Source organism: Chanos chanos, chromosome 8, assembly GCF_902362185.1.
Source record: "Chanos chanos chromosome 8, fChaCha1.1, whole genome shotgun sequence".
NCBI lineage: Eukaryota > Metazoa > Chordata > Actinopteri > Gonorynchiformes > Chanidae > Chanos > Chanos chanos.
The window spans coordinates 21,396,990-21,423,854 of record NC_044502.1 but is presented as its reverse complement, the minus strand read 5'-3'; the positions used below and the strand labels follow the sequence as shown (position 1 = coordinate 21,423,854).

The 26,865-nt window shown below is 43.0% G+C and overlaps 4 protein-coding genes across 7 annotated transcripts; 1 reads left to right on the top strand and 3 right to left on the bottom strand.

The window, feature by feature from the left end:
- Nucleotides 1-907: 907 nt before the first annotated feature.
- Nucleotides 908-2,430, bottom strand: timm29 (translocase of inner mitochondrial membrane 29). The gene is made up of 2 exons (XM_030781147.1): nucleotides 2,334-2,430; nucleotides 908-1,962 (listed from the first exon to the last, which is right to left on the bottom strand). Exons 1-2 carry the CDS (start codon nucleotides 2,428-2,430, stop codon nucleotides 1,286-1,288), a joined length of 774 nt encoding a protein of 257 aa, XP_030637007.1. The 3' UTR covers nucleotides 908-1,285.
- A 623-nt stretch (nucleotides 2,431-3,053) lies between these two features.
- On the top strand, nucleotides 3,054-7,075 carry yipf2 (Yip1 domain family, member 2). The gene is made up of 9 exons (XM_030781143.1): nucleotides 3,054-3,312; nucleotides 3,751-3,813; nucleotides 3,915-4,063; nucleotides 4,193-4,273; nucleotides 4,535-4,622; nucleotides 4,815-4,931; nucleotides 5,216-5,382; nucleotides 5,562-5,744; nucleotides 6,058-7,075. The coding sequence occupies exons 2-9, from the start codon at nucleotides 3,783-3,785 to the stop codon at nucleotides 6,157-6,159; spliced, it is 918 nt and encodes a 305-aa protein (XP_030637003.1). The 5' UTR covers nucleotides 3,054-3,312; nucleotides 3,751-3,782; the 3' UTR covers nucleotides 6,160-7,075.
- A 502-nt stretch (nucleotides 7,076-7,577) lies between these two features.
- On the bottom strand, nucleotides 7,578-20,341 carry carm1 (coactivator-associated arginine methyltransferase 1). Of its 4 annotated transcripts, none has more exons than XM_030781134.1 (16): nucleotides 20,166-20,341; nucleotides 17,497-17,622; nucleotides 16,886-16,992; nucleotides 16,407-16,511; nucleotides 15,557-15,667; nucleotides 15,263-15,440; nucleotides 14,160-14,250; nucleotides 12,987-13,068; nucleotides 12,585-12,670; nucleotides 12,341-12,430; nucleotides 11,031-11,168; nucleotides 10,686-10,775; nucleotides 10,492-10,589; nucleotides 10,156-10,236; nucleotides 9,896-9,964; nucleotides 7,578-9,697 (listed from the first exon to the last, which is right to left on the bottom strand). In XM_030781134.1, exons 1-16 carry the CDS (start codon nucleotides 20,305-20,307, stop codon nucleotides 9,558-9,560), a joined length of 1,734 nt encoding a protein of 577 aa, XP_030636994.1. In that variant the 5' UTR covers nucleotides 20,308-20,341; the 3' UTR covers nucleotides 7,578-9,557. The 4 variants fall into 4 exon arrangements, with proteins under 4 accessions (XP_030636994.1, XP_030636992.1, XP_030636993.1 ...); XM_030781132.1 differs by having other exon boundaries at nucleotides 10,477-10,589; nucleotides 20,166-20,307; XM_030781133.1 differs by having other exon boundaries at nucleotides 9,558-9,697; nucleotides 9,890-9,964; nucleotides 10,477-10,589.
- A 324-nt stretch (nucleotides 20,342-20,665) lies between these two features.
- Nucleotides 20,666-24,860, bottom strand: si:dkey-204f11.64 (guanine nucleotide-binding protein G(I)/G(S)/G(O) subunit gamma-5). The gene is made up of 3 exons (XM_030781148.1): nucleotides 24,734-24,860; nucleotides 23,573-23,699; nucleotides 20,666-22,312 (listed from the first exon to the last, which is right to left on the bottom strand). Exons 1-2 carry the CDS (start codon nucleotides 24,824-24,826, stop codon nucleotides 23,574-23,576), a joined length of 219 nt encoding a protein of 72 aa, XP_030637008.1. The 5' UTR covers nucleotides 24,827-24,860; the 3' UTR covers nucleotides 20,666-22,312; nucleotide 23,573.
- Nucleotides 24,861-26,865: the final 2,005 nt, after the last annotated feature.

Sequence of the window (26,865 nt, the reverse complement as noted above, 5' to 3'; positions counted from 1 at the left end):
CAGTCTGCACTGGGTGAGTTGCTGTCTTCTAATGAGGATGACTGAATGTTTTATAAGACCTGAGATAAATATCTGAGACCACAGCTAATGTAGCTCTAATGAATATTCTATAGGACCTGAGATAAATATCTGAGACCACAGCTAATGCAGGTATAATGAATGTTCTATAGGACCTCCAATACATGCAGAACCACAGCTAATGCAGGTGTAATGAATATTCTATAGGACCTCCAATACATGCAGAACCACAGCTAATGCAGGTGTAATGAATATTCTATAGGACCTCCAATACATACATAATACCACAGCTAATGCAGCTCTAAGCCACACAATCAACACTCTCCATCTCTAAAATCCAGGGTTTGTAGAAAGAGAGAAAAAGAGAAAAACAGAAAGAAGACAAACAGGAGAGAGAGAGAGAAAGAAAATATGACCAGAAAAAAAGGATTTATTTTAAAAAGGAGTTCAAGCTTAAAGGTAATTCCAAGGATAATATAATTACAAGTAATTAACATGAATCTTGAAAATAGTGATAAAAAGATAATCATGATTACAGTTTGAGGTACAGAATGTTCCCTCTAGCAGGTTTAAATAGAACAAATTATGTGAAACTGACTGTCTTTACTGCAGGGGAAATCTTATGGAAAAGGGGGATGCCTGCCCTGCAGCTGACTTGTAAGAGTTGTAAGAGTTTATACAATTGGAGAACGAAAAAAAAAACAGATCAAGGGAACAGAGAGCTGTTCCGAGAGGTTAATGTAAAGAGTGAAACCAGTAACTGTCAACCTGTCAGACATTTTTAATAGTGTGTATGTAGCTTTGAAACATCCAGATCATTCATATTCCAAGATAAATGAACTAGATGGACAGAGAGTGACTTTTTTTCCGTTTTAAAAGACGTGATCAGATAAGAGAAGGAGATTTTAAAAGAGGAAACAGTTCATAATGAGACAGACTTCATAACTAACAGCTGTTAAAACAAAAATAAAAAAACAACAACAACAAACTAATATTTATCAGGAGGCTTTCCATGCATTTTTATTTCATGGTCTGATGACAAACAGTCCCAGGAGACATTTTCTATTCAAGCTCCTTTCACTACTTTAAGTTATGTAACAAGCAGCACGTCCATTCCCACATCAGACAGTATTTACAGGTCCTTGTTTCCATTACCCATCATTTACACGGCCTCTCTCAACACTCCCTCCTCCTTTATTTAATTTCTCTGCATTACTTCTGAGGTACAGTATCCATCCACTAAATCTCCACCCTGGTGTGATATCATTTACACCTGCGTCTTGGCCGGTGTTTGTGTTTTCTCTCCACTCTGCGTATCCTCTTCCATAGCCTCCTGTTTACTGTCCTCCTCCTTCTGTTCCACCTCCTCAATTGTCAGTGGCTTCCATGACTCCTCATGTAAGCGCTCATTCTGTTCTGTCTCCCGTGGAGTGGGGGGCGCAGTACTAGCTAGATTTGGGGGGAGATGTTTAAACTCCTCCTCATTGATGTCATAGTCCTTCATCTTGTTGGCCAGCACCCACCAGTGGCCGGCGAAGCCCACATCCAGCACACGCTTGGGCAGCTCCGCCCAGGGCACAGAGATGGCAGAGCAGCGTGCCTCATACAGGCTGGAGTCCGGATCGTAGTCAGAAGAGTAGATAACTGAGACAAGTCCTAGGCTGGCGTAACGTAACTGACCCTCGTTACGCAGCTTCAGCAGGCTCTGCACGTGCCCGTCTGATGTTCCGCTCCGTATCCATGGTGACAGGAGGGCCAACTGATTGGAGGTTTCCAGCAGGTTAGCGTGAAAGGAAGAGTCATCGGGGTTGGAGTAGCAGCAGGCTCCAATCCCACCGAGAAGACTGAGGTACACGGTGGCTTTGACCGGGCGTTTGTATGCATCCACGAAAACCTCACGACAAGCATCTTTATAGTCACTGAGAAGACTGCGGACCCACACCCCTGACAGAACAGACAGACACAGACATAGGAGTGAACATGGTTTAATGGTTTCTTAGGGCAAAAGCAGCCTTGTGAAATGGAGAAAATGACATAACTTTCTGGAAGACTCTGCCAGGACTACTTTACAAAACAGACATGAGAATAAGAACCATGTGACAGTTACCCTCTGACCGACAATTTTAACCAAAAATCTGGCAAACTTGTAATTTAGGTGACAGTTAACTTAAGCGGATCTCAAGTCAATGATCTTGACATAGATCACAGACCACATTATATGACATGACCAACAATTAAAAGATCTCTCTCCGATTTTAAAAGGGGATGAGAGAAACTAAACTCGTCGATCAGTTGGAATATGGCAAACCTCTGACCTGCACGACTGTTACGTATCCTTTCCCACCGCGTGCCTGTGCCTGGTGCAGCGGCTGCTGAGGAGCACCACCTCTTAATCACCCACGAGGCAGCCATGTTAGCAACTGGTCAGGCAAACGTCAGTGAACTTGCACCGGAAGAAATAAGGCTGTATGACTTCCAAGTTACCCTGTGAGAATGACGCCACGGTGTGGCCACGTTGAAATTCTTTGGCAGAATAGAACCGTAATGGCGACACTATGTCTCACACATCTTTCTGCACGGGATATGTATAACGGCTTGGGGTTTGAGCTAATAGTGAGCGGTTAATTCAGACTTATGCACAGAGTTGTGTGGGGTGCCCAATCAGAAAGGAGAAGCTGAAACTCAAACCCGTAGAAAGATAAGACAGTATATGCCAAACCTTGGCCCTTTTACTAACATAGTGCAAAAATATTTACATTCCGATATGGAAACAAAAGTACATCTATGCGTTCCAGGGAACCGAGTTTTTTTTCTTTTTTCATTTCAAAATTCAAATGCATCATTTATGAGATAATTTTGTCTTGTACTTATAGATAATATTTCATTAAAACAAAAAACAAAACCGTGTGAGCGTCAAAATTCTTGGTAACACGAACACCATTATTTTAAATGTGAAAATTAGCTATTACTCTGTGTGAAACGGACTTGGATCCGGTCACGTGACCTTCTTATCTGTTTTGATACTCAGGAACTGTGACTGCTTGCGCTGGATGACGTGGAGCATGAGGGAAATAACTTTGACTGTCTTCGTCGTTAGATAGTTAAGGAAGATATTGTCGTCTAAAACTACCATATTCTAAAACAAGACTGTAAGGAAAGTTCCAGTCCTATCTGGTTATATTCACCGGTAATCGGCAAAGCTGTTCTGTCGATTGTTAGCTTGAAAGCTCAAGATAGCGATTGGAGTAAGATTTGTCATACTGTGGACTTCCCACCAAGTTCTGCCTTGGTCAGGTAAGTAAGTTTACTGACCACTCATGTCGTGGTTCTATTTCGAAAGAATTTCGCTCCCAGTCGGAAAGCATGCGACATATGTTGTAGCTGCTAAGCCACACAAACGTCCTCCTGTCATATCAGAAGTACCGCTTGCACCATTAGCAGAGTCCCTCGCCACTGCTGACAACTCGTTGGGTGTATTTTTGTTTGTGCATCTGTATACCGCCTTGTAATTTATGAAGTTAATTCTCTTAATTTGAATGAAATAGGATGGAATTCACAGCAAGGTGGGTTGAAGCCTTTACATCTTGCCTGAGTTGTATGTGACGGAGGCAGACCGCTCAAACCCGTTCTTAAAGTTAGACTCTGAGATTTTACATCAGTGGAACGAGCCAGAGTCCAGTAACGTTGCTAGGTGGGACTGTGGTCGTGATCTGTCATATTTTCCCTTTCCAGACCCTGAATGAGCTCTGGAGACTTTTCTGAACATGGCAAGCCCAGATGATTTGAAGTTTCAAGGTAAGTTAAGGTTTTACTAAGTTACTATAACTATCCTGTTCACTTTGTCTGTACCTGTGATCTAGGCTTCAACTTTTGCTGCATTTGATCATGTTTTGCAGAGTTTCAGGAGGCCACAGACCTGCTGTCTGCAGACCCTGGTGCCTCCACCCTCAGTGCCTCCAGCCACAGTGGGGCCACAGGAGCCTCGTTGGGGGACGTTAAAGTCGACCTGTCTGATGATGAAGAGAACCAGCAGGAGAATTCAGAGGTGTTTTGTCTAAGTTAGCGCTGAGTCCGACCTGATGGCGGTTCAGCTACTAGCCGTTTCCTCACTCTTTCTCTTTGCCTTTGTTCTTGTCTGACAAATTCCGATTCAAAAAAAAATTGTCTTCAACAGCTGCTAGGAGGTGAAAAACGAACAAGTGGTTTCTGGACCTTTGAATATTACCAGTCCTTCTTCAATGTTGATACAGTACAGGTACAGATTTCAGGCATAAGCAGCTTCAGTTTTCCAACACAGAAATAATTCCTCTTAACAGCACACCAGTAACACACCTGATTCAACCTCATAGTCAACCTGAACAGCTGTGTCAAAGTAAAAAAAAAAAAAACACAAAGTAAAACACCGTCTAAGGATTGAGATTAAGATACACTGTTTTGGATGTATGCTGGACGAGTGCTTGTCAGCACTATACAGTAGAGAGAAGTTAGTTCATTAATGTTCTGTTATGTACCACAGGTACTGGACAGAATCAAAGGATCTCTTATGCCTCTACCAGGACGAAACTTTGTCAAGCACCATGTCAGAAATAATCCAGATTTATATGGTATGTCAACTTTTCTGTTGTTTTTAGTTACCATTTTTTGTGTGTTGGCTTCACTGACATACATGAATATGAGGGCTTCACATTTGGTCCTAATTAAAAATTAGAGAAGTGTGTTGTGACCTAACTCAATGTAAGCATGTCTCATTCAGTTTCATTCAGTTTTTTCTGAAAATGCTGTGGCTTTGTTCCTAGGGCCATTCTGGATTTGTGTGACCCTCGTGTTTTCTATGGCAATCAGCGGAAACCTGTCCACCTTCCTGAGCAACCAGGGCAACCCCAGTCATCATTACAGGCCACAGTTCCATAAAGGTAAAGACACCCAGTTGGAGCAGAGCTGAGGTCAGGGGTGTGTGCAGCGGCTGTCAGTAATTTGGCCTGTCTTATTTCAGTCTTGGAAAACTGTCTGCATTATTGCATTTAGGAGTCCTTATGGTGTACACCAGAAATAGTGCCCAGTTACTGAATCTGTAGTGTCATTTGGTAGTGCATCAACTAAAGCTGACATGGCATAAAGAATGACTGTGTCTGAGGTCTGTCAGTCAGATGTTATCCAATACCGTGTTTGTGTGTGTGTGTGTGTTTGCATGTGGCAGTTACTGCAGCTGCTGTGACTGTGTTCCTGTATGTGTGGCTGGTGCCTTTGGGTGTGTGGGGCTTCCTGACATGGAAACGAGGAACAGAGAGACAGATCAGTAGCTACTCCTTTTTAGAAACTGTGTGTGTCTATGGTTATTCCCTCTTCATCTACATCCCTACCTCGGTGAGTGTATTTTTTTTGTTCCTGGATAGTTGCAGTAAAATTGCTTTTCAGATGCTTATTGTATTATTTAAAATGTCAGTGTTAGCCCACTGTTTCAGAATTCATAAGCCAGTTCTGTACATTTTCACCAGGACTCCCAGTATCAGACCTGTTGGTAAATGTGCTGTTCTGTCTTTTAGATGCTATGGAGCATTCCCTTTGATTGGTGGCAGTGGCTCTTGATGGTTGTTGCCATGATGATCTCGGGCATGGTGCTGGTCACTACTTTCTGGCCCATTGTGTGTGATGAAACCAAGACAACGGCCTTTGGGACTATGGTGGTTATTGTGCTACTCCACGCGCTGCTGGCCGTTGGCTGTAAGGTGAGACACGGGCCGGTGTGGCAGGTTGCCTCAGGAGCTGTGCCCTCAAACCAAACTTTGTACAGCGGCAGCACTATTTTCTTTTTCCCGAAGAGAGTCAACAATGTAAATCACTGTAGGTGTGATGGAGCACAAAACCCAGCTAAATGATCCATAGGGACATTAGGATTCTAAAATAACGTTTCAGCTAACATAGCACTAAAGCTACTCATAGGTGTGAAGCCGCCTTCAGTCTTAAGGGGCCTTCCCAACACTCTGTAAAACAAACTATTCAGTCATTCTTAGTAAACGAATATTTTCTCACTTCTTCCAGCTCTACTTCTTCCAGACAGCTGACGTAGTTTCACCTACACAGCCTCCCAGTATTGTGGGGAATAACACTGCAGCGCTGACCAGTATGGCTAAACCACACTGACTGAATGGCCCTCACACGCAAGACGTAGACATCAGCGCCGAGGCCTCTCTCACTGTGCATGCTCGCTGACTACCACCCATCACACGCAGGCCAACCTCACAGGCGTCTGATCTGAGCGGGCACTGGGATTTTGAGAAAATGCGGTTTTAACCAATGTTATCAACATCTGGATTTTTGAAATTTGATTCAACCATTGGGTTTATGCTCAGTGACCAAGATGCAGTATGTGTGCAGTCAGACAAAGCTGTTGGCAGTGTAGTACTACAGACGTGAACATGTTTCTTCAGAATAGCTCATTACTCCTTACAGAGTTAGCAGTATTCAGGTGTTGTCCCACATCACACAGTCCTGGATGCCCATTCAGTGCAATGTAGATGCATGGGCTATGCTACAGTAAAGGTGCTGGACAGTTGATCAGGGTTGGGGAGGGGCTTTCCTGTAGATTAATTCCTTTGGTTAATTTTGCACATGTAGATGACTAAAAAGCAACTTAAATTCTCACGACACTGAATGACTCAAACCATTGGGGTTGAATATTGAAATAATCATGTGCGTGTGGACACTGCTGAGATGCTGTGAATGATCTGATTTCTCCTTTGGCTTGGCTTTGGAGCTTTTTCTTGTGTGTTTACATTTATTTTTAAACAATAATTTTCCTTTGGGTCAGTTTGTAAATGTTTATATAATTATTTATTTATTTCTCTTTCCTTCCTACATCTGTCAACTTGTGACTGTACTGTGTTGCATGAATAAAGTCATTCCCATAGACTCTGGAAGTGTGTTCAGTTTTGTCTCACATACCAAACTGGTATTATACTCAAGTTTATTTCATAGCATGGTTCCACACACAGGGTTCACTGAGTGTTAAGAAACGATGACTTGTTGACTACAGGAATGCGACTCCAGAGGTAACAAATTTAAGCTGCTCTCAGGGTCTGTGTGCAATTGTGTGTGTGTGTGTGTCTGTGTACAACCTGATTCTGAATAAATTCACCTTTTCAAAACAAAAACAAAAGAAAAAGGAAGATCTCTTCTGTGCTTTCCTGCTAAACGGTTTTCTTGGTCATTTTTTAAAAAAAGGAAAAGGTACCTTTTTTGGATTCTTTAAACAAGTATCTTTATAATTCTCAGTGCAAAGACAATGCATGCAACCACTTACCTCTTCAACCAGACATCTCATCCACAATATCTAAGCCCAGAGACGTCCACGTTAATGTCTACACCAGGACCTTAGTGCAAAATTACACTCAGACAAAAGAAACTACCTGTGAAAACCCGCATGGAGTATTTCATTCCTTCTATTGAACTGAGTTGAGAAGACTAAATGGGTAAGAGTTGCAGCCTATGGGGAGGTTAAAAATAAACAACTACACACACTGTAAACATTATTTTTTTCTGTCTTAACATACATTTCACATTAGTGGATATGCTATGACCCGCAGGTACACAATTCATAGGAAAATAAGAAACCTGAAATAAAAAGATGCGTATTTGATTTCAATCCATAACACTGCGCTCTACCTTTACAGACTGGTGGATGGAGAATGCTGTGTTGGTTAACAAAGATGAATCTGCTTAAGAGAGCAGGCAATGGAAGCTACTATCTCAGACACAAGGTAACATTGGCCAGTTTTCTCTGAGCTTGTGGAATATCTTTAAACAGCTCCGAATAGCAGTGTGTAAACAGACTGACAACTCCTTTTTCATTCTGATGAGAAGCTACCAAAATTAGTATAAGCAGTCATAGATGAGGACTTTCTCCACACGCTTTTAATTCCTTCCTTCTTTCGCTTGATTTTTTTTTTTGTTTCTTTTTTTTTGTGAAAGAGAAAAAATGGGAAAAATAATTCTACAAACTACAGACATTACTCATGGACACTGCTAAATTTGAAAAAAAAAAAGGAAGAGAGAAAAACACGCACAAAAAACAAAACAAACAAACAAAAAAAATATCAAATATGTATGTGGAAGTGATGTGTTATCTGTGAAAGTCTTTGCTGGGGGACTGCTGGCCCAGGGCAGGGCAAACACGTGGCCAGGTGGGCGGGGGTCATCCATGTTTTTTAGTATAGCAGGATATGAGAGAGAGAGAGAGAGAGACAGAGAGAGGGAGAGACATGGCTGAGCATTCTGCACACACCACACAGGGCCAAGAGACTGAAGGACTGATGAGAGTGTAAACGAGGCTACTGCTGATTCAAATGCCTGCACTGCCTCAGTGTGTGCCCATGTATCTGCCTTTTCAGCCTGACCAGAACCACCCAGTCCATTTCTCACCTGTGTAAACCTTACTGATGGGACATGCACAGTGAAGATCAGCATCAGGCTCAAACTGTTCTGTCCTCTCAAGCAACCCAAACGCAATTCATATGTTCCAACTGAAGGAGGTTATGTTTGATTGGGGGAAGGGAGAGAGGGGGACAGAGAGGTTGCTCACTACTCTCTCTGAGAAACACCTGGCCACACATATATGTGGAATTGTTCAACAGAGACGGAATTGGTGACACTCTCAAAGTGGAATGAACTATCAGAGGTATCTATCTACAGCTAGGATTCTCTACAGACAGCTTTGAAACATGCTCTAATGTTTGCTAACAGCGAGCGTGCATGCCTTCTTGTTCCGCAGTGAAGGGTGAAGTCCAGAGAGATTGGAGACAGGTTCAGAGAGATGGAGGAGCTGGAACTCCGGGGGAAATGAATAGTGCAGTTCACATGATTGCAGCCAGTCCCGCCCCTCCCCCAAAACACAGCCATCAGGGACACAGAGACACAGAGAGAGGGAGAGAGAGAAAATCAGAAAAATGAGGTCGGAGGGACAGGGGCCTAAAAGTCAGGGATTCCACTGACAAGCTATGAAACTTCTTTGCAACAAGACTCTTTGCAACAATGTCTCTTGCCCTGTGTGTTTACGTGTGTGTGTCAGTGTGTGCGTGTGCCTGTGCGTGTATGTGTGCGTGTGTGTATATAAAAACTGTCCCATCGACGCCCGAGTCCACGTCCATAGCATTTCAGTCTCAAGTCTGAGAGTCTGTGGGTCAGGTTGTGCTCATCAGCCTTTCAACAACAAATGTGCTGCCTCCCTGTGGCTGGACTGCTGAACTGCAACCTGGGGGAGAAGAGTTACAGCGACGCACCTCTGACTTGCTGAGTGAGTGAGTGAGTGAGTGAGTGAGTATGTGTGTGTGTGTGTGTGTGTGTCACGGGGCAGGGGGGGACGGATATGTCTGAGTGAAACATTGTGGCAGATACAGAAAGGGAGTCATGTACGTGTGTGTGTGTGTGTGTGTAGGGAGTAAGTTAAGGAAGGGACCAGATATTCCAGCGCTGGTTTTGGTAGACTGGTTTGGGCTGTGGTCAGGCTGGGAGTTTGGACATGCAGGGCCAGGGCTGGGGGGGCCTTAGCTCCCATAGTGCATGGTGTTGCTGGGGATGGCCATGGGAGAGGCCATGGAGATGGCTGGTCCTCCCATAGTGAACTGGTTGGTAACTGGGTAGTGGCTGCTGCTGCTGCTGGAGCCCTGCTGGCCAGTGGTGGCACCTGGAGGAAAGAGAATGGTGTGAGTGTGTGTTTTCATCTTCACTTCTCATTTCATCCTCAACTTTTTTCCTTTATTTGTTCCTCCACATCCTCTGCATTATGTTCTTGGCACGCTATAATCCAGTCTCCCCCTACACTGGTTTACTGAGGCGGACAGTTCAGTGACAAACTGAACTAGTGAAGAGTGTACACACGTACCCTGGACGATTCCCGTGCTCATGATGGAACCCATTCTGGAGTGAGTGTGGTTCACAATTCCTGTGTTCACTACAGGAAGAAAAGAGAACTTAAATGAGCTTTCATTCAACTAGTGCTGATGTGGAAAAACACACTGTGTTCTACAGCCAATCAGTGGCCAGAAATTTGGTCAGAGGTCCCACCTCCTGTTCCACTGGTTTGTGTGTGTGGCTGTGTGTGTGGGTACACATGCATGTGTCTGCATGTGTGTGTGTCTGTACCGAGGGGGATGAGGTTGTTGTGAGACACCGTGGAGCCGCTGCCTCCGATGACAGTGCTGAGGTCATAGGCGGCAGGCATCCCTGAAACACACACACACACAATACGACTGTTAACACAGCACTGCAATTCCCTGAAACACACACACGGAATGTGACTCTTAACAACACTAATTTTCTCTCTCTTACCAGAGACAGTTACTATGAACTTCGAGTTACACATCTATGTGCGCACGCATGCATGTCCACGTGTGAGTCTGTCTGTGTCTGTGTCTGTGTGTGTGTGAGCCTGTCTGTGTCTGTGTGTGTATGTTTGTGTGTTACCCGACATAGCCATGCCTTGGCTCATGCTGTAAGCCCCTGCGGTGTTCCACATGTTCTCAGATGGGGAGGTGTAGTGGGATCCTGGAGGGGGGGCAGGTGTGGTGCCTGTGTACCTATAAAAACACAGACACAGTGAACATTCCACCTCCAAAACTCCCACATTGTACAACCCATATTCATAAACAGCACCGAGGACTGTTCAAACTCACCGGAAAAAGGGATTCTTCAGGTCCAGGAGATTGCTGGACTTTGAGCCTGTCTGGTCCACTTGAGCAACAATACTGATGTCATAGCTCTGTCTATATGAGCAGGAGAAAGAGACTTAGTGAGTGTTAACGTCAGAAGAATGCTGTGTGACCCTTCAATATTACCATCACTTAACTGTCCACACATACGCATGTGCTTGGGATAAGCAGCCCACGAGATAAGGAAACAGACAGTTACTCAGAAGACCTGAACAAAAGCAGTCAGGATTGTGAGTGAAGGTGCGAGGAGAGTGAAGGAAGCCCTGCGAGAGGCAGAGGAGGAATGAAAAGTAGGGGAAGAGCGCTGACCTCTTGTTGGCGATGAGCATGGCAGTGCCCGACATGGTGTCCCCGGCCTTGGCAAACAGAGGAGACTGCAGCAGGCAGCGCACCTGGTACCAGTGAGTCAGCGGTTCAGTGGGGGCTGTGGACAACCACACTGTCATCCTGCACAGCAAGGAGGGGGAGAGTGTTCAGGATGTCAGTCACACTGGTCTCAGCCTCTCACACACATCCTAAAATGGCGCCATCTCTTTTGTCTTCAACAGGCCGATCAGAAACAGGCTTGTGTGAATAGTACATTTTACGCCGTTTTATAATACCTATGTTAAATCAAACACGGTGCTGGATTTAAAAGCAGAAAGCCAGAACGCTACACCGTGCCCTGGAATATGGCAGAGAGCAACTTTCACACTAACAGAGCACAGGGTTGCCTGTGTCTGGGTAAGCTGACTCTGTGTAGGAGCAGTGATAGAGCACAGAGATGCCTGTGTCTGGGTAAGCTGACTGTGTAGGAGCAGTGATAGAGCACAGAGATGCCTGTGTCTGGGTAAGCTGACTGTGTAGGAGCAGTGATAGAGCACAGAGATGCCCGTGTCTGGGTAAGCTGACTGTGTAGGAGCAGTGATAGAGCACAGAGATGCCTGTGTCTGGGTAAGCTGACTGTGTAGGAGCAGTGATAGAGCACAGAGATGCCTGTGTCTGGGTAAGCTGACTGTGTAGGAGCAGTGATAGAGCACAGAGATGCCCATGTCTGGGTAAGCTGACTGTGTAGGAGCAGTGATAGAGCACAGAGATGCCTGTGTCTGGGTAAGCTGACTGTGTAGGAGCAGTGATAGAGCACAGAGATGCCCGTGTCTGGGTAAGCTGACTGTGTAGGAGCAGTGATAGAGCACAGAGATGCCTGTGTCTGGGTAAGCTGACTGTGTAGGAGCAGTGATAGAGCACAGAGATGCCTGTGTCTGGGTAAGCTGACTGTGTAGGAGCAGTGATAGAGCACAGAGATGCCCATGTCTGGGTAAGCTGACTGTGTAGGAGCAGTGATAGAGCACAGAGATGCCTGTGTCTGGGTAAGCTGACTGTGTAGGAGCAGTGATAGAGCACAGAGATGCCCATGTCTGGGTAAGCTGACTCTGTGTAGGAGCAGTGATAGAGCACAGAGATGCCTGTGTCTGGGTAAGCTGACTGTGTAGGAGCAGCGATAGGTAGTGCTGGGGTACAGCTTACACACAATCAGTTCAGGCTAACATGTGTGTGTTTTTGCTCATTTAGGCTGTGAAGTCCTGTTTGTGTCTGTGTGTACGATCTCAGGCTGTGATGAGATAATGTAGGGGACTTACACTGATCCCATGAATGCCACGTCAAACCAGAAGGCCAGACCATGCACCAAGCCTGAATGCATCATATGAAATTTAAAAGGGATCTCTATCCTGAGAGAGAAAGAGAGATTTCAAGTATTACTTAAACTTAGCATTATTCAAGCTTTTAAGATAAGCTAATTTAAGCTAAGTCATAAAATTGAAGTCACTGACTGTCTGAATGTACTGTGTGGTGAGTGAGGCATAAGCCTGAACAAAGACTTACTTGTACAGATCCTCCTCTTTGGCCTCCAGAAAGTTGACTGTGTATTTCACTGACTTGGCCATTAAGATCCTGATGTCAAACGTGTCCTATGACAGACAGAGTAGTAGAGAGATAAAGGGAGGGCTGAGCAAGGCAGTAAATAAATGTTTGAATGTGGAACACCAACATCATTCATACAAGTATCTGTTTTTACTGAGCAGACTGGTACTCTGACTGCTGGTTTGTGCTTAGCTGGGGAAAGGAGAAAGTGAATGGCATATATAGTCAAATTATGAAATATGCTAAATGATTAGTCAGGCACTTTATCACCACGAAAACACATTTGGTCTGCTGACATTGCTAAGACAGACACACAAACACACTTCCCGCTGACAGACATTTCTCACAGGCACTCATCCATACCACAATGGGCTGTCTGAAATACTCATCCACTGCTGCCCCTCTCAGTGCAGACAGGTCCACGCCATGGAATGATGGCTGGTACCTACACCATGGTGACGGATGCGACAGAGAGAGAGAGGACAGTAATCAGGACAATGGTCAGGATGGATTACTAACATTACCCTTGGAATAAGATTAAGTCTTTGTAAGAACCAAAATAATTAGCTGCCAGAATCCTACAAAATTAAGCATCAGCTCTCTCAAAGCTGTTGGATAAGCTGCGGAAACATGTCAATTATGGGGAGGGGAAAAGCCATAATCTGTTGCCCATAGACCCATCAGGAGTCTCATTCTGACAGTCAGATTTAAAAAAAAAAAAAATACAAAAGCGGTGCATCAGCCTGTGGACTGTGAAGCAGAAGGCGAGCAGTTTCACTGGTTGGTTTCCATGGTCACCAGCCACAGGGACTGCTTCACAAATCTGCTGCGTCTTGCTTTCTCTAGGTCTTCCTCCTCTCTCTTTTCCTCTGTCTCTAACCCCTGTTCTCTGCTACTTCTGGATTTCTCTGTACTTCTCTTACTCATGTCTTTCTCTACTTCTCTGATCTCTGTCCTTTTCTAGTTTTCTGTCCATCTCTAGATCTCTGTCCGTCTCCGAGCGCTCAGTCACCTGTCTGTCCGTCTCCGAGCGCTCAGTCCTCTGTCTCCGAGCGTTCAGTCACCTGTCTGTCCGTCTCCGAGCGCTCAGTCCTCTGTCTGTCCGTCTCCGAGCGCTCAGTCCTCTGTCTGTCTGTCTCCGAGCGCTCAGTCACCTGTCTGTCTGTCTCCGAGCGCTCAGTCACCTGTCTGTCCGTCTGTCTGTGAGTGCTCAGTCCCCTGTCTGTCCGTCTGTCTGTGAGTGCTCAGTCCTCTCTCTGAGAGTGCTCAGTCCCCTGTCTGTCCGTCTGTCTGTGAGTGTTCATTCCTTTCTCTGTCTGTGAGTGCTCAGTCCCCCGTCTGTCCGTGCTCAGTCCCCCGTCTGTCCGTCTGTCAGTGAGTGCTCAGTCCTCTCTCTGTCTGTGAGTGCTCAGTCCTCTCTCTGTCTGTGAGTGCTCAGTCCTCTCTCTGTCTGTGAGTGCTCAGTCCTCTCTCTGTCTGTGAGTGCTCAGTCCTCTCTCTGTCTGTGAGTGCTCAGTCCTCTCTCTGAGTACTGACCAGAAGTTGGCCTTGGTGAACTGCTCCATGTAGAGCTGCTCATCTGTGAAGGGAGCCAGGTGAACGTCACCGATGGTGGGGAACATTTTTCCTACAAAAGTAAGACAACAGCTTAAAATTAGCACATCTCCCGTACATCTCTCCATTCTCATTTTATTATCATACACCGAAAAATAGTAAACAACAACAACATTCATTAGGCGCCTTCGTACTGGAGGAACTTTTCCATAGTTTCCATAGTTATTAGAACTTTTCACGTGTTCACACCGCAGGAACTTAGAACGATCATAGTTCTTAGAACGCCGTTTTGAGGGGCTTTTTTGGCTCCTACTTCAGGGTAGGTACTTTCGCAGCGTAATAGGAACCTTGTGACGTAGGTCTATGGCCATTGGTCCAGATGTAGGTATACGATGATTGCAACCACGATTTTTAAAGATCCATGTAAAATATAAAGTCTTAGAACGTCTTACATTTAGTTTTTGATATTCATGTCTAAAAATGTCTGGAACTGTAGGAGGGGAGACATGGTATTTATGTTTTGTTTTCCCGGTATTTTATATCCCCCAACATTTCTGCAACGTCCAATGTATATCTGTACGTTGAAGAGGTAGCGTAAACTCCATTTCGGTAGGTGCTTGTGTGTCCGCTTGCGTGGCTGAGATGCACATTTTAACCTAAAATAAGAATGTGTTTATCCAGCTTACGATTTGAGAGAGATACGATGTTTATCCAGCTTACGCTGTGGTGGGGAAAAGGAAAAAAAAAGCCCCAAAAATACGGCGCTGCGAGCTAGTGTAAGGCACAAGTGCTATGCTAGCACCCGAAAAATACTATGCCCATCTACTGGCGGTGCGAATGCAAACAGAAAAAAAAGCTCTAGAACGTATGTAGTTCTAGGGGAAGCTCCCCAGGGGGTAGTACCTATCAAATGAGACCCAAGAACTGTTCGGTCCGAAAGCGTCTATTTACTGTTTTCTGGCTCTCAGCTAGTATCAAAACAATACAGCAATACTCTCATATTCATTTGAGAATAAGAAAATCAGGAAAAATAACAAATTCCTTAACCTTTTTCCCCCTATTTCTTTACTCCCTCTTTCTCTTACCGTTAGGTTTCAGGAACTTCTTGGCATGCAAGTAGCTCTCTAGCATCCTCTCATTAAAAAGCATGTATCCCATTGGCTCTGATATGATGATGTCCACCTGCTCAGGCAGAGAAACCTCCTCCACTTTCCCAGGGATTACCACCACACGCTCTGTCAGCCGGTTACTGTTCACCAGCACCTGTAGGAGAAACCAGGGCACAGTCAGCCTTCCTGTTCCTCCGCCCCAGTCCACAAGCACAGACCAGTCTATTAGGCCTCATTCTCATCAGCTGTGGGTTTTTGTAGGTGTGGTACCTCAGCATGCTGAGCCATGGTGCTGGCCTCCACTGCATACACTTTCCTGGCACCAGCCTGAGCAGCGAAGAAGGAAAGAATACCCGAACCACAGCCAACATCCAACACCACCTGACACAGACAGGGAGGGAGGGAGTGAAAGAGAGACAGACAGACAGGGACAGAGAGATAGACAGACAGATAGGGAGGGAAGTGGGGAGACAGCAAGACAGACAAGGTGAGGGAGACAGGGAGAAAGACAGAGAGGAAGGAAGGAAGGGAGGGAGAGAGGTAGAAAAACAGGGAGGAAGAGAGACAGACAGGAAGATCCAGAGACAGACAGTCAGGGAGAGAGACAAACGGATTAAAAGGTTCTTGTGAGTACAGACCATAAGACCATGCTCTCAGAATGCACCCAGACAAACTAAACAGTGCATTCATGTGTCTCTGTGTTCAGCTGGGCTTTTAAGGACAGCCTCTTCTTAGCTAATGTTTCAGAGCTGTTCACTACCACTGCAGTCTAAAAATAACACCCATCTCTCTTTCCTGATATAATAACAGTCAACACAGGAGCAGAGTTTTCATACACCCTCTAAACAATTATGGGGGAAAAACAAACAAACAAAAAAAAAAAACAACAAAAAACCTCAACGGCCACTCAAGAGTCTCAGCTACGTCAGTGAAGTGATTTCAGGCACGCACACACACACACACACACACACACACAGATCAGAGCAGTGAGAGCAGAGCCTGTCAGTCTTCCCCACAGTAACATTTCTACACCTTTAAGTGTGTGTGTTATTGAATCACTGCATATAATAAAATCTCAACGAGGAAACAGACGAGGGAGGCCATGATGAGCACATACTACCTTGTCCTTGAAGTCTGTGTGGTTTTGGAGGATGGCTCGCTGGTAGGTCCCGGTCCGAACATAGTCCTGCATCATGTTCTGCTGCTGAGAGAGGTAGCCATAGAACTGCAGGCAAACCCACCAGGACAGACAGACACGCAAACACAGACACACATTAAGGACAGTACATAAGCTTCACATACTGAACAGGGCTCCATTTCATTATGGGTTAAACTTGTCACATTACAAAATCATGAATATGAGACAATGTAAAAATGTTAGTATGATAATACTGTGTGGACTGTAAGAATTCACGCTGTTGTGCAGATATCACAACAACTTTAAGAAAGGAATTACCAAAATATTTACATTTACCATCATATTTCATTACAAAATTACTGTATGGTTCTTCTGCATGTGTGTATGTGTAGGTGAGAAAGTGTGTGTGAGTTTGTGTGTGTGTGTGCGTGCGTGTTAGATTCAGCCATAGACAGACTGACCTGAAAGTACTGTACAGCTGATGACTCCTCTGTCCTCTCACTGAAGACAGAGCGCTCACCCCGATGTCCACGGCAGTTCTTCAGCAGGTTATAGAAAGACGAGAAATCTGAAGAAAACCCATGCATAGTGTAGAGAGAGGAGGTATAGATTATAGAAAGAGAACTCTGGAGAGTGCACACAAGTCAAGACAACAGGTCAGAACAGATGACTAAACACACAGTACAACACAGATTTCACCTTTATTACACCTGCCACTCTGACTGTAGCCATATCCTATTTCACACATCTTCCATGTGAGCTCATCAGCCTCAGTGCATCAAAGCCACACTTCAGCAGGGCTAAAACCAAAGTGTAATCTCCACATGGTACAGATGTTACCTGACCACATGGCTCAGTTCAACTCAGTCAACTTTCACAGGGTCAAACCTACAGTCCGGTCAAGCCAACAACTGACAGACAATAACTATCCTAATTCACTGCATATTTTACAAAGTAAATGCTGAACTGTGGGAAACAGATGCATGAGCAGAGAAGAGAAACCACGAGGCTGTGGGCTGAGCTCAGATCAAAGCGTTGACGGGCTCAGCTGATTGGACAGGACGACATTTACCTGCGGGAGAGGAGAACTGCAGCAGGACACTGTTACAGCCCAGAGTCACGATGAAAGACTGCTTCCCCACGCGGCTACACTCCGTGTCCTGGGATATGGAGCATTTGAACACACACGCATCCTCATCTGTGGGAAGGTACACACACACACACACGTTAGGATGGGACTGCTCCCATCAATCCCTACATCCTACTCATCTTTACTCTTTCCTTGTAATGAAGACAGATGACACCCTGTGATTTATGGCATATGTTCAATCTTCAGCTAAGTACCAGTGCCTGAGACAAAAGAGTGTTTCAGTAACTGGGCCCTGTACCAATACTCCTACTTGACTCCTTTACCATATGTCTCTCTCTGTTCAAGTTAAAAATGTAACCAGGGGTAGTACTGAACAAAAACCACACAAATGCCTCACAGGGTCTTCACCAAAACTGCCGTTTATCTGACCAGGAGCAAGAGGCGGAGAGGAGAACTGGGACGGGACCCAGTACTTCACACACCAGACCATGATAGTGGAGAGAAAAAAGACAAGAGACAGGATTTGTGGATTTCAGACGCAGAATAGCACAGGCCTGCACTAGGCCACTGTACAGTGGACAGTCCTGGAGCTCTATAAGCATTCAGGCATTAACTGCACATCATTACTGCACAACACAGGGCAAGATGGGTCTCCAATGACAACACATCCATCACAGAGCTTCAGGAAGAGCCATCTGGCATGGAGCACTCCTAACAGAACTTCACAATAAGAGAGGAAACCACTAGGGACAGAGGATATTTCTCAAGTTGTCAGATGAAGTGAGATTATTCTGTGGTCTGAACAACTTAGCATACAAAACTTATCAAAACCGGACTAAGAAATGTCTCATTGATTTTTATGGAACACTTAAGAGACTCCTCACCTGTTAGATAGATATGTGATGATCCCATTTTATTTGTGAAATATCATGTTTTACAAAGAGCAGTATAGATTTGACTAAATCAAATGTGTTGGCATTTTTTCAGTAGCCTGTACACACATTTGAGAGGCGTGGGGAAGGTGATGTGGACAGGTCTGTGCGAGCTTTGGCGGCATTAGTATGACCTTGGTCATGTGAAATCTTGCCAAATGTTTATTTCCAGAAGCAAGTTTAAAACTGACAAAAAAACCCTCCCTGCTACAACTGAGAAAAATAAAAGGTGGGTGAGTGTGTATGAGAGCAGTAGATGCTATTGTGCATGCCAGTCAATTTTTATGTTCAAAGTGAAGAAAAAACATTTCTTAATGCAAATAATGGCTATTCTTCAGCTACTTATACTTAAATGATCGACTAGGACTAAAACGGTACTATATTACAAAATCCTTTTGTGTTAACAAATAAAGATGACCAACAAGAAACACGCGTGATTTATTGTCTTTAACAGCGCTTGAAATATTGTTTTGTAACCATCATGGTTGTGTGTAACGTAAGTATAAACTGCACTGAGAGGCCTACTGGATCAAATCTTTAAACACCGCTGGAAAACACTGCGAGGACAAACGCCGAACTGACCAAAAATTTGGTTTAAATCAAGACTTGTGCCTGTCTACTGGGCACCCCTGAACCGTTCATCTCAAACAAAAGCTCTGACCATTGAATATGCAGGCGGGCTTGTAGTGCGGGTGGAGGAGGGGACTAGCTATTGTTCAGGGATGAGCCAAGATGTGCATCTTTCTTAAAAGAAAAAGTCATCCAAACGGTTTCTAAAAATGTTCCATACTGCTTGTATAAATCACCCCTGGTCAAATCGTCAAGCTGAAAGCAAGTGAAAGCTGCTAAGCTAGTTATGGTTAGCTTGCTCTCAACGTTACACCTCTGTTGACGCAAGCAACTACACTTACTTTATCTGTGTGATAACTTGGCAAACAAGTCAGTATTTCACAGGTTTAAAGTGGTCTACATATCATTAGACGAAGGATAAAGGCACAACGACACGGATTTAAGTAGAGATAAGATTGCGACGAGTGTTGATGATTGTTCTCATCAGCTAGCGGTTGAATAGAGATTAAGATGTGTGGCTGGCAATAAATTGGTGTATAAAACAACAATTAACTTTAAATCAAGGCAATGCAAGGCTTTTGCTGTCATGTAAAAAACAATACTATCTAGACCGACACAACCTGAATTTCGCGCCGGCGAGAAACTCCACAAAGGTCACAGACAAAACTAAGTTGGAGGTGCTTCCACTTTAAATAACATAAGCTAGGTTAACATTAGCAAACCAAGGCCAGAAAGCGTTAGCTTGCTAAATACAGAAAGCATGCCTTAATCAGCTTATACTAGAGCTGATAAATATGACCAAGTGAACTACGTTTGCTAGACTGGCTATATTGAGAACGTGGTCTCCAAACGTTTCCTCGCATCAGCCCTTTCAAAAACTTTAGCCAAGTTATAATCTTTGACTTCTGCTATACTGTGGTTATTATCTCGTACAACGTGTTACGACAGATTTCAAGCACTAAAGGCAATTCGCGGGGATTTGCCCAGCTCATTAACAGTGGTTGAGCACACGCTTAAGTGTACGCTAGCCACAAGGCTAACGTAGCGACATCAGACGTTTTTTCATCTGCTAGCCCTCTCTTACATAGCTAACTAGCTCTACTGCCCAGGCCCAGCCGGACTCAAAGACTAATGATTAACGTTACTTACTGTTGTATAGACTTATGAGGGCCGCATCTTGGGTAGTTTTCACGTCTAGTCGTAAGGGCTGCTGCTCAGAATGTCTTTGTATGTCTCCATTAGCGTCTCCGATTGAAAGGAGCCGCACGCCGCGGAACACGGACACCGCCATCTTCAAGCTCGAGAAGCGACAGCTCCTTGCAGCTGCACATCCAATCGCTCAGGTCTTCCGTGGACGAAGACAAACAGTAGGGAAGTGAGACCTTACTAGCTACCGCCACCCAACGGCCATGTATTGCAAAACTACACTTCAGGCCGAATGAGCCATTGTTCTCAATCATCTTATACACGTTACCGTTTGAGTATTGAACAGCTTGCTTAAATAAATCGATCACAGTAGTTAAGACATTCATACTCAAAACTTGACACAACTAGATGTTGACGAAGAAGATTACTGGTATTTTAGATTATTGGACTTTAGTGTGCTAAATTTATTATGAGCCAAATATTTTTAAATAGCAACAGCTTTATTGAATTTATGCTTCCACAATGTAGAACACATATGACTTCTTTCTTTCTTTAAGGCACAAAGGCTGACAGTGTTTACACAAAGAAATCAAAAGCACTCAGTGGACAAAAGATAACTGCACTGAAGACATGATATGTGTACCATGACATCTTACAGAGATCAGCATATTCCAGAAGGTAACAGTCACAAACTGCTGTCTACATAACCATAAGGAAAATGCATTTATGTCCTTATCTCAGTCATTTTTAAAACTTGTTAAACAACATAAATGAAGGATGATGCAGTGTACACACACACACCTTCTAGAAATACCCTGATGATGATGATGATAAGGATGATTGATGCTGTTTCTATGCCTACAGTCCAGAGATGAAATGGGGGTTGAGAGGACAGGTGTAGTGGTCAGGTATGTGAATTTTTATCACTTGTGTAACTCGCTAAAGTGTAGTTTGGCATTCTGAATGATTCAGAAAGCCAAAGAGAACTCTTAACTGATTAATGTAGAGTAAACAGAGAATACTTGAGTGTCACCTTTGTGTCACACATTTGAGAAATTCTCCCATACATTCACAGCTAATGAAGACATTTAAAAAGGGTCAAGTTAACTGCTCATCTCACAATATTACTGAGCTCAGTAATCTGATGACTACCACTTTATTGTTCTAAACCAGGGGTGGGCATATCCAGTCCTGGAGGGCCAGTCCTTGCCGGTCAACAAGAAAAACAGCAGGACCATGGCCCTCCAGGACCGGATTTGCCCACCCCTGTTCTAAACCAACTAAATAATAAGGCAACATTTTCCTGATCATCTTCATAAAAAAACAGACAAACTGAAAGTGCATTAAAGATAAGAAGTAGTACCTTTGTAAGGGTTGTAAATAGATAACTCCATTAATAAGGATTATAGAGTACAGCATTACACATGGTCACAACTGATGGTCATGTTCAGAACAGTCTTGGTATAAAAGATGCCATACTGGACCTTCAGGGCAAGGATGTTCACCTGCATTTCTGTCAGACTAGTCAAGGGGTTTTGTAACAAAATATCTGAGGTCCTGTCCAAGACTTGAAAGACCGTCCTTCTTATCTCATCCACTTGGTTAGTGCTATTAATTTAAGGAGGGAGCAATCTTATTCCTGAGTAACAGTATTGTTTTGCTCTGCCCCCTTAAGGTTTGGATTCACACAGAGGAGAAGACAAAAGATAAGAGTGTTAAGAGTGTTGGGAATGGCCCTAGCTGTCCTGAAGCACAGGCTCTCCAATTCTGTCCTGTCTACATGGCCTTGTACGGCACCGTATCTGAGTGTAATACATTTCTCAACCTATAACTGTTAGAAAACGGCATGTACCAAAAAATGCTAACACCCAGGTCACTTTATATCTCACATTAGAAGTGAAGGCAAGGAAATTTAAAACAAAATAAGACAAAACAACAAATAGAAAAAACAGTAGTATCACTGAAGGTTGGTGTATTGTTCCTGGTCCTTTAGTTAGAGAAAGAACATATGGAGCAGTGACAAGGAATCAGCACCAGGAAATGCCGAACAGCTTTAGAGTGATGAGCCCCAGTGTGTGAGCAGGGAAGGACGGAGAGAAATCGGAATGTTCAGAAGGGTTTCGGGATTCCTGTCTTCCGTGCAGAATCCCCTGTGGAGAGAGGGATGGGAGAGCACAGTTATATGGAGAGGTGTCAGTTAATTCAGGGATAATGTCCCAACCAAACATACCACTAAAATCAGACATCTGGATTTTGTTACTTCTCTCTGAAATGAATGCATTACACCAGTGTCCCAAAAAAAGAAACAACTGCAGCACTATTACACTTGCCACTCTAATCTATTTAAGTCCTCACTTAATTAACTTCTATATATTGAGGCTTTTTTTTTTTATTTAGTTAAAAGAAGAGACCATGTTACATGACAGTCATCCACACAGACCTCCAACATTTCTGGTCATCAGCAGCAATCAAGTCAAATTACCTGACCCTTCACTCATCATTTAAGTTCTAACTGCCAAATCTGTCATAGGTTTTTATTTTAGACGTTTGTTACATACTTAAAAAAGGAAAGAAAAAAAGGGTGTCCTTGATCCGAACAAACAGAACCAGACCTACACATTTCCCAGGGCACTGTAGTCTAATGATATTTTAAAAAATGATTTTTTTTGGAAACGTGACCTGGTTCCGGATAAGCGGCAGAAAATGGATGGATGGATGGATATGTTTTTGCATTTTTTTAATCAGTCAATATGACATTGTTTGTAATTTACATGAGACTGAAGATTAACATTGGAAAGAGAGATAAGACCAAGTAAGAGTAGAAACAAAAATGAGTAAAACCACAGTAAGGAATAATGTAGTCTGGGCTGAACCATTTGTTCTCAAGATGGGGGTGTAGTCTGGGCTGCAGTCTACACTGTGGTACCGTTCCCATGTTCATTTTGGCCTGTATTTCACCATCACTAGATTTAAGTGATTTAGAGAAATGTTTGTCCTCAACATTGTTATCAACAAGTTTACAAATACATCTTAATGATATATGGCTCCATAAATCAACAAGGGTGAACTTCTCCTTTAATTAACTTATTCTTTAAAATTTACTGGTTAAAAACTATGCAAAAAACACTCATTAAAAATAACTTCCTTCTAGCCTGTTAACTTGTAACAGCCTCATGTCTCTTACTGAAACAAAGTGTAAATCGAATTAATGCAAAAAGTAAACAACTCAGTAACAATTGAAATCCAGAGTAAAACTATATTTGAACATACTATGGTGCCCTCTCACCAAACATAAAGAGGTTCTGAGGTGAAAAGAAATGAGTGAAAAAAAGGACTTTCTAAAGCAGTCATTTTTATCCTTCTAAATTTCTTGAGTGAATGAAAATATGGGACAGTTGGTAAATTTCTACCTCAGAAGAGTGAACAGGATTTGGGTGGGCGGAAAGGGTTGTCACTGGATGGCACACCCATGAGAAGTGGGTCCTTGTGTGCATTCTGCAGGCAGAAGGTCTTCAGATCAGCTGCAGCTTGAGACACCTAATGAGGAAAATAGGAAATAGTTCACAGACAGTTGGAATAATATAACTTGTGGCAGGTTTTCTTTAGTAACACGTCTTCAGCGCACTTAAAATCTAGTGTTCTCGAATGATATGCATCAGCATCTGTGAAGGAACTTTCAACACCCTGTTATTTCAACATCGTAACCTGGAAGTTGCCCATGACGCTCCAGCAGAAACTGTCAATATATATTTGCATGGACTGCTTCCTTCTAATGAAACCTGATGAATTAGCAGAGACTTTAGACGTAGTCAAGGAATAAAGACTTCAACAGTCGATCACTTCTAAGTGGATTTAGATCAGCGACATAGTCTGATCAGGACTTTCCCGTGTCAGCTAACAATTGTGCCACTGTCACGCAGTTACAATCAACAAAGGGCGCTACTGTGAGCAGCCGTCGCAATTGGAAACACCCAGATGTTAGATTTCACTGGAGTCTCGAGCTAAAATTACACTGCTCCATTGGTGTATCATGTGATTTCAGTGCGCACTGAAAATAGATGGTCTTTATATTTGTATATTTACATTTTAAGCTACTATAATATATCTGATACATCGAAGCACCTTACCTCTAAGAGGCAAAACAACTATTAAAACTAAGATATCACAATTGTACTAAAGTATACAAGTTTCTGAATAAATAAATAACTAAACGATGAATGACCCTACAGTGTCTTAGTTCGCAGTGAAGAATGAACGAATACAGTTTCAGAACCAATGTTATCCAAACAGATGAAGAGAGGGAAACGTTTATCAAGGAAAGCAATCTCTTTTTTGAAAAAAAAAAGAGAAAGAAACATGAAAAAGAAAGAAAGAGAGAAAGAAAGAAATTGATATTTAATTGCTAATGTTCGATTTGCTGAAACTGCTAAGTAAAGAAAGACTGTCAGCTCAAGCTGCGACACAGCAACAGAGCTGATTTTTTCCTAGGTTCCACGAGGCTACCGAAAAAGCTCTGTCTAAAGTCACACCCAACGTAAACAACCCAGCGAAAGTTTTCCAAATTCGCTTACCTTAATTCTACGGACGCTCGCCTCAAGACGTAGTTGTTTGACTGCCTTTTGGGCGATAACCAAATTATTACTGTTCGCACTGTTATTTGACATGTCGGCCTCGGACAGCGTAGAAATGAGAGTTCTGTCAACTCGGTCGTGTAAGGCTTCAAAAATCCGAGTGCAACTCAATTGCGCCTCCCAGGAGGAAAAATTGCCGTCACAATTGTTGAGATGAGGTTTTATGAGCCAACGTTACGGATCGTGTACTCAGTCCTATAAACATGTTGAATTGTTTCAAGGTCAAAGATTACATTAAATGAAAGGGTCCCTACTGCATCCCACTAATTCAGTGATTGTCGATTTAGGATTTCAATTTTTCCAGTTTCTTCAGTATTCACTGCTGAGGTGATGCCATTTTAAGAAAATAATGCAGGCCTTTAGGGTTGCATATGGTTCCTGGCGTTTTTATTCTACAAATGTCATATTTAAATACTGGTCAGTTACTTATTCATAAAAATTACGTGGTATCTCGATTATTTTATTAGGATGTCACGTGTATTTCAGTGTGGGCTAATCTTTATTCAGAAATTGCAAGGGAGAAAAGAAAGGAAAATTACTTTCTTCACCCCCTCCTCGGAAACATCGTATCTTCTATCAATAGTTATGGGGAAAAACAGAACAGAAGAGACCGCTTTAGAGTGTCTTTGATATTTTCTGAAAGACCATGGTCCCATGACAACTGCAGCGTAAAACTAGAGCTAATAACTGGGAAAACGGGAAATTAGCCTTTTCGGTTAAATTAGCATAAATGTCAAAATAAAAGTAATAGCAAAACTCCTTATTTGGGGACCAAAAAACACCAATAAATTACAATAACAAGCTGAATTCAGACTTAAAATGCATGTAAGACATCAAAAAATTTTAAATGTAAATAAAATTAAAATAACACAAGTTAAAAGAGTAATATTTTAAGGGGTCTTTTCAAAATAAAATGACACAACTGGAAAAGAGATGCTGGGAAAACAAAAACAATATGGGGGTCGTTGCAGATATTCAATATATACACCTTTCTAGGGGGTGTTGTACTGTAGATTTGAAATAACCATCACACTTAGGGTGTAGAGGTTGTTGGTTTTCCAGCCACACAATTTAAAGCAGTAATCATAAGCCTACAGAATGTTACTTGGTTGGTGTATACTACCCTCTGTTGCAACAAAGGTGATTCAGGCCTCAGTATCTATACACCTCTGACAGATAGTGTTATGTAGATCTGAAATTGCCCTCATATTGATGGTAAAATGATCATAAGCCTATTATATGTTACTGGGTTGCCACAAGGTAATTATAGTGTTTACACATTTTCTGAGTGGTTATCTAATATAAATTTGTTGGTGCACAAAGGTGTTGTTTATGCTAAATTTAGCAGAAAATACAAATTTCCAGTTTTCCCCAGTACTAGCAGCAGTTTCACACTGCTGTGCCACTGGAACTCATTTGCTCAGTTGTACCCCCTCAATCAATCAAGCATCAATTAGCAGAGGAGCAACCTAGATGGATGAACAGGGAGAGGAGACAGAGCAGAGTGCAAAACCACATAAAGCACAGCACATACAGCAGTATTACTGCCCACACCACGGAAGGACATACAACATTAACAGACCTACCACATGCTGTTTGGTTGGCACCAATTAACTTGCTGACTTGTTATCAACTTGGCACATGTAACTACGAAGCCATATCAGGCACTGTTATCTACACATTGTAAGGAAGGTAATCACTGAAGGATTGAACACAACCATTATTTAGACTGCACAGACAGACAATTTAAAAACTGTGACCCTGCAACATCAGTAAGGCATAAAGTTGGTTACTTGGTTTACACCACTTTGTACCACTTTTGGTTGTTTTAAAGGTTATTCAGGCCCCAATTTCCTCACATTTTTGAAAGATAATAGCATGAAAGATTATAAAGTACAGTTTAATACACATTGTTATGTGTTCACTCTGCATTTTAAAACACCTATAGGAGGTGTTCATAATTTGGCACCTGTATGCCCTTAAAAATGTACTTTTAAAAGTTTATCAGGAATAGATCAAAAGTAATTAAGCTAACTAAGTATACAGCATATCCCAATTAAACAATGGTAACA

Bases quoted from the DNA above. Each gene is read 5' to 3' on its own strand.
- timm29 (XM_030781147.1), bottom strand. From the start codon at position 2,430: ATGGCTGCCTCGTGGGTGATTAAGAGGTGGTGCTCCTCAGCAGCCGCT. The intron at 1,963-2,333 runs GTCAGAGGTTTG...CTGTTCTGTCAG, and splicing joins GATACGTAACAGTCGTGCAG to GGGTGTGGGTCCGCAGTCTT.
- yipf2 (XM_030781143.1), top strand. From the start codon at position 3,783: ATGGCAAGCCCAGATGATTTGAAGTTTCAAG. The intron at 4,064-4,192 runs GTGTTTTGTCTA...TGTCTTCAACAG, and splicing joins ACCAGCAGGAGAATTCAGAG to CTGCTAGGAGGTGAAAAACG. The intron at 5,745-6,057 runs GTGAGACACGGG...CACTTCTTCCAG, and splicing joins TGCTGGCCGTTGGCTGTAAG to CTCTACTTCTTCCAGACAGC.
- carm1 (XM_030781133.1), bottom strand. From the start codon at position 20,307: ATGGCGGTGTCCGTGTTCCGCGGCGTGCGGCTCCTTTCAATCGGAGAC. The intron at 11,169-12,340 runs GTAAGTCCCCTA...CTTGCTGTGCAG, and splicing joins GTGGCATTCATGGGATCAGT to GATGACAGTGTGGTTGTCCA. The intron at 9,965-10,155 runs GTACAGACACAC...TTCTTCCTGTAG, and splicing joins CAACAACCTCATCCCCCTCG to TGAACACAGGAATTGTGAAC.
- si:dkey-204f11.64 (XM_030781148.1), bottom strand. From the start codon at position 24,826: ATGTCAAATAACAGTGCGAACAGTAATAATTTGGTTATCGCCCAAAAG. The intron at 23,700-24,733 runs GTAAGCGAATTT...TTTCCTCATTAG, and splicing joins CGAGCGTCCGTAGAATTAAG to GTGTCTCAAGCTGCAGCTGA.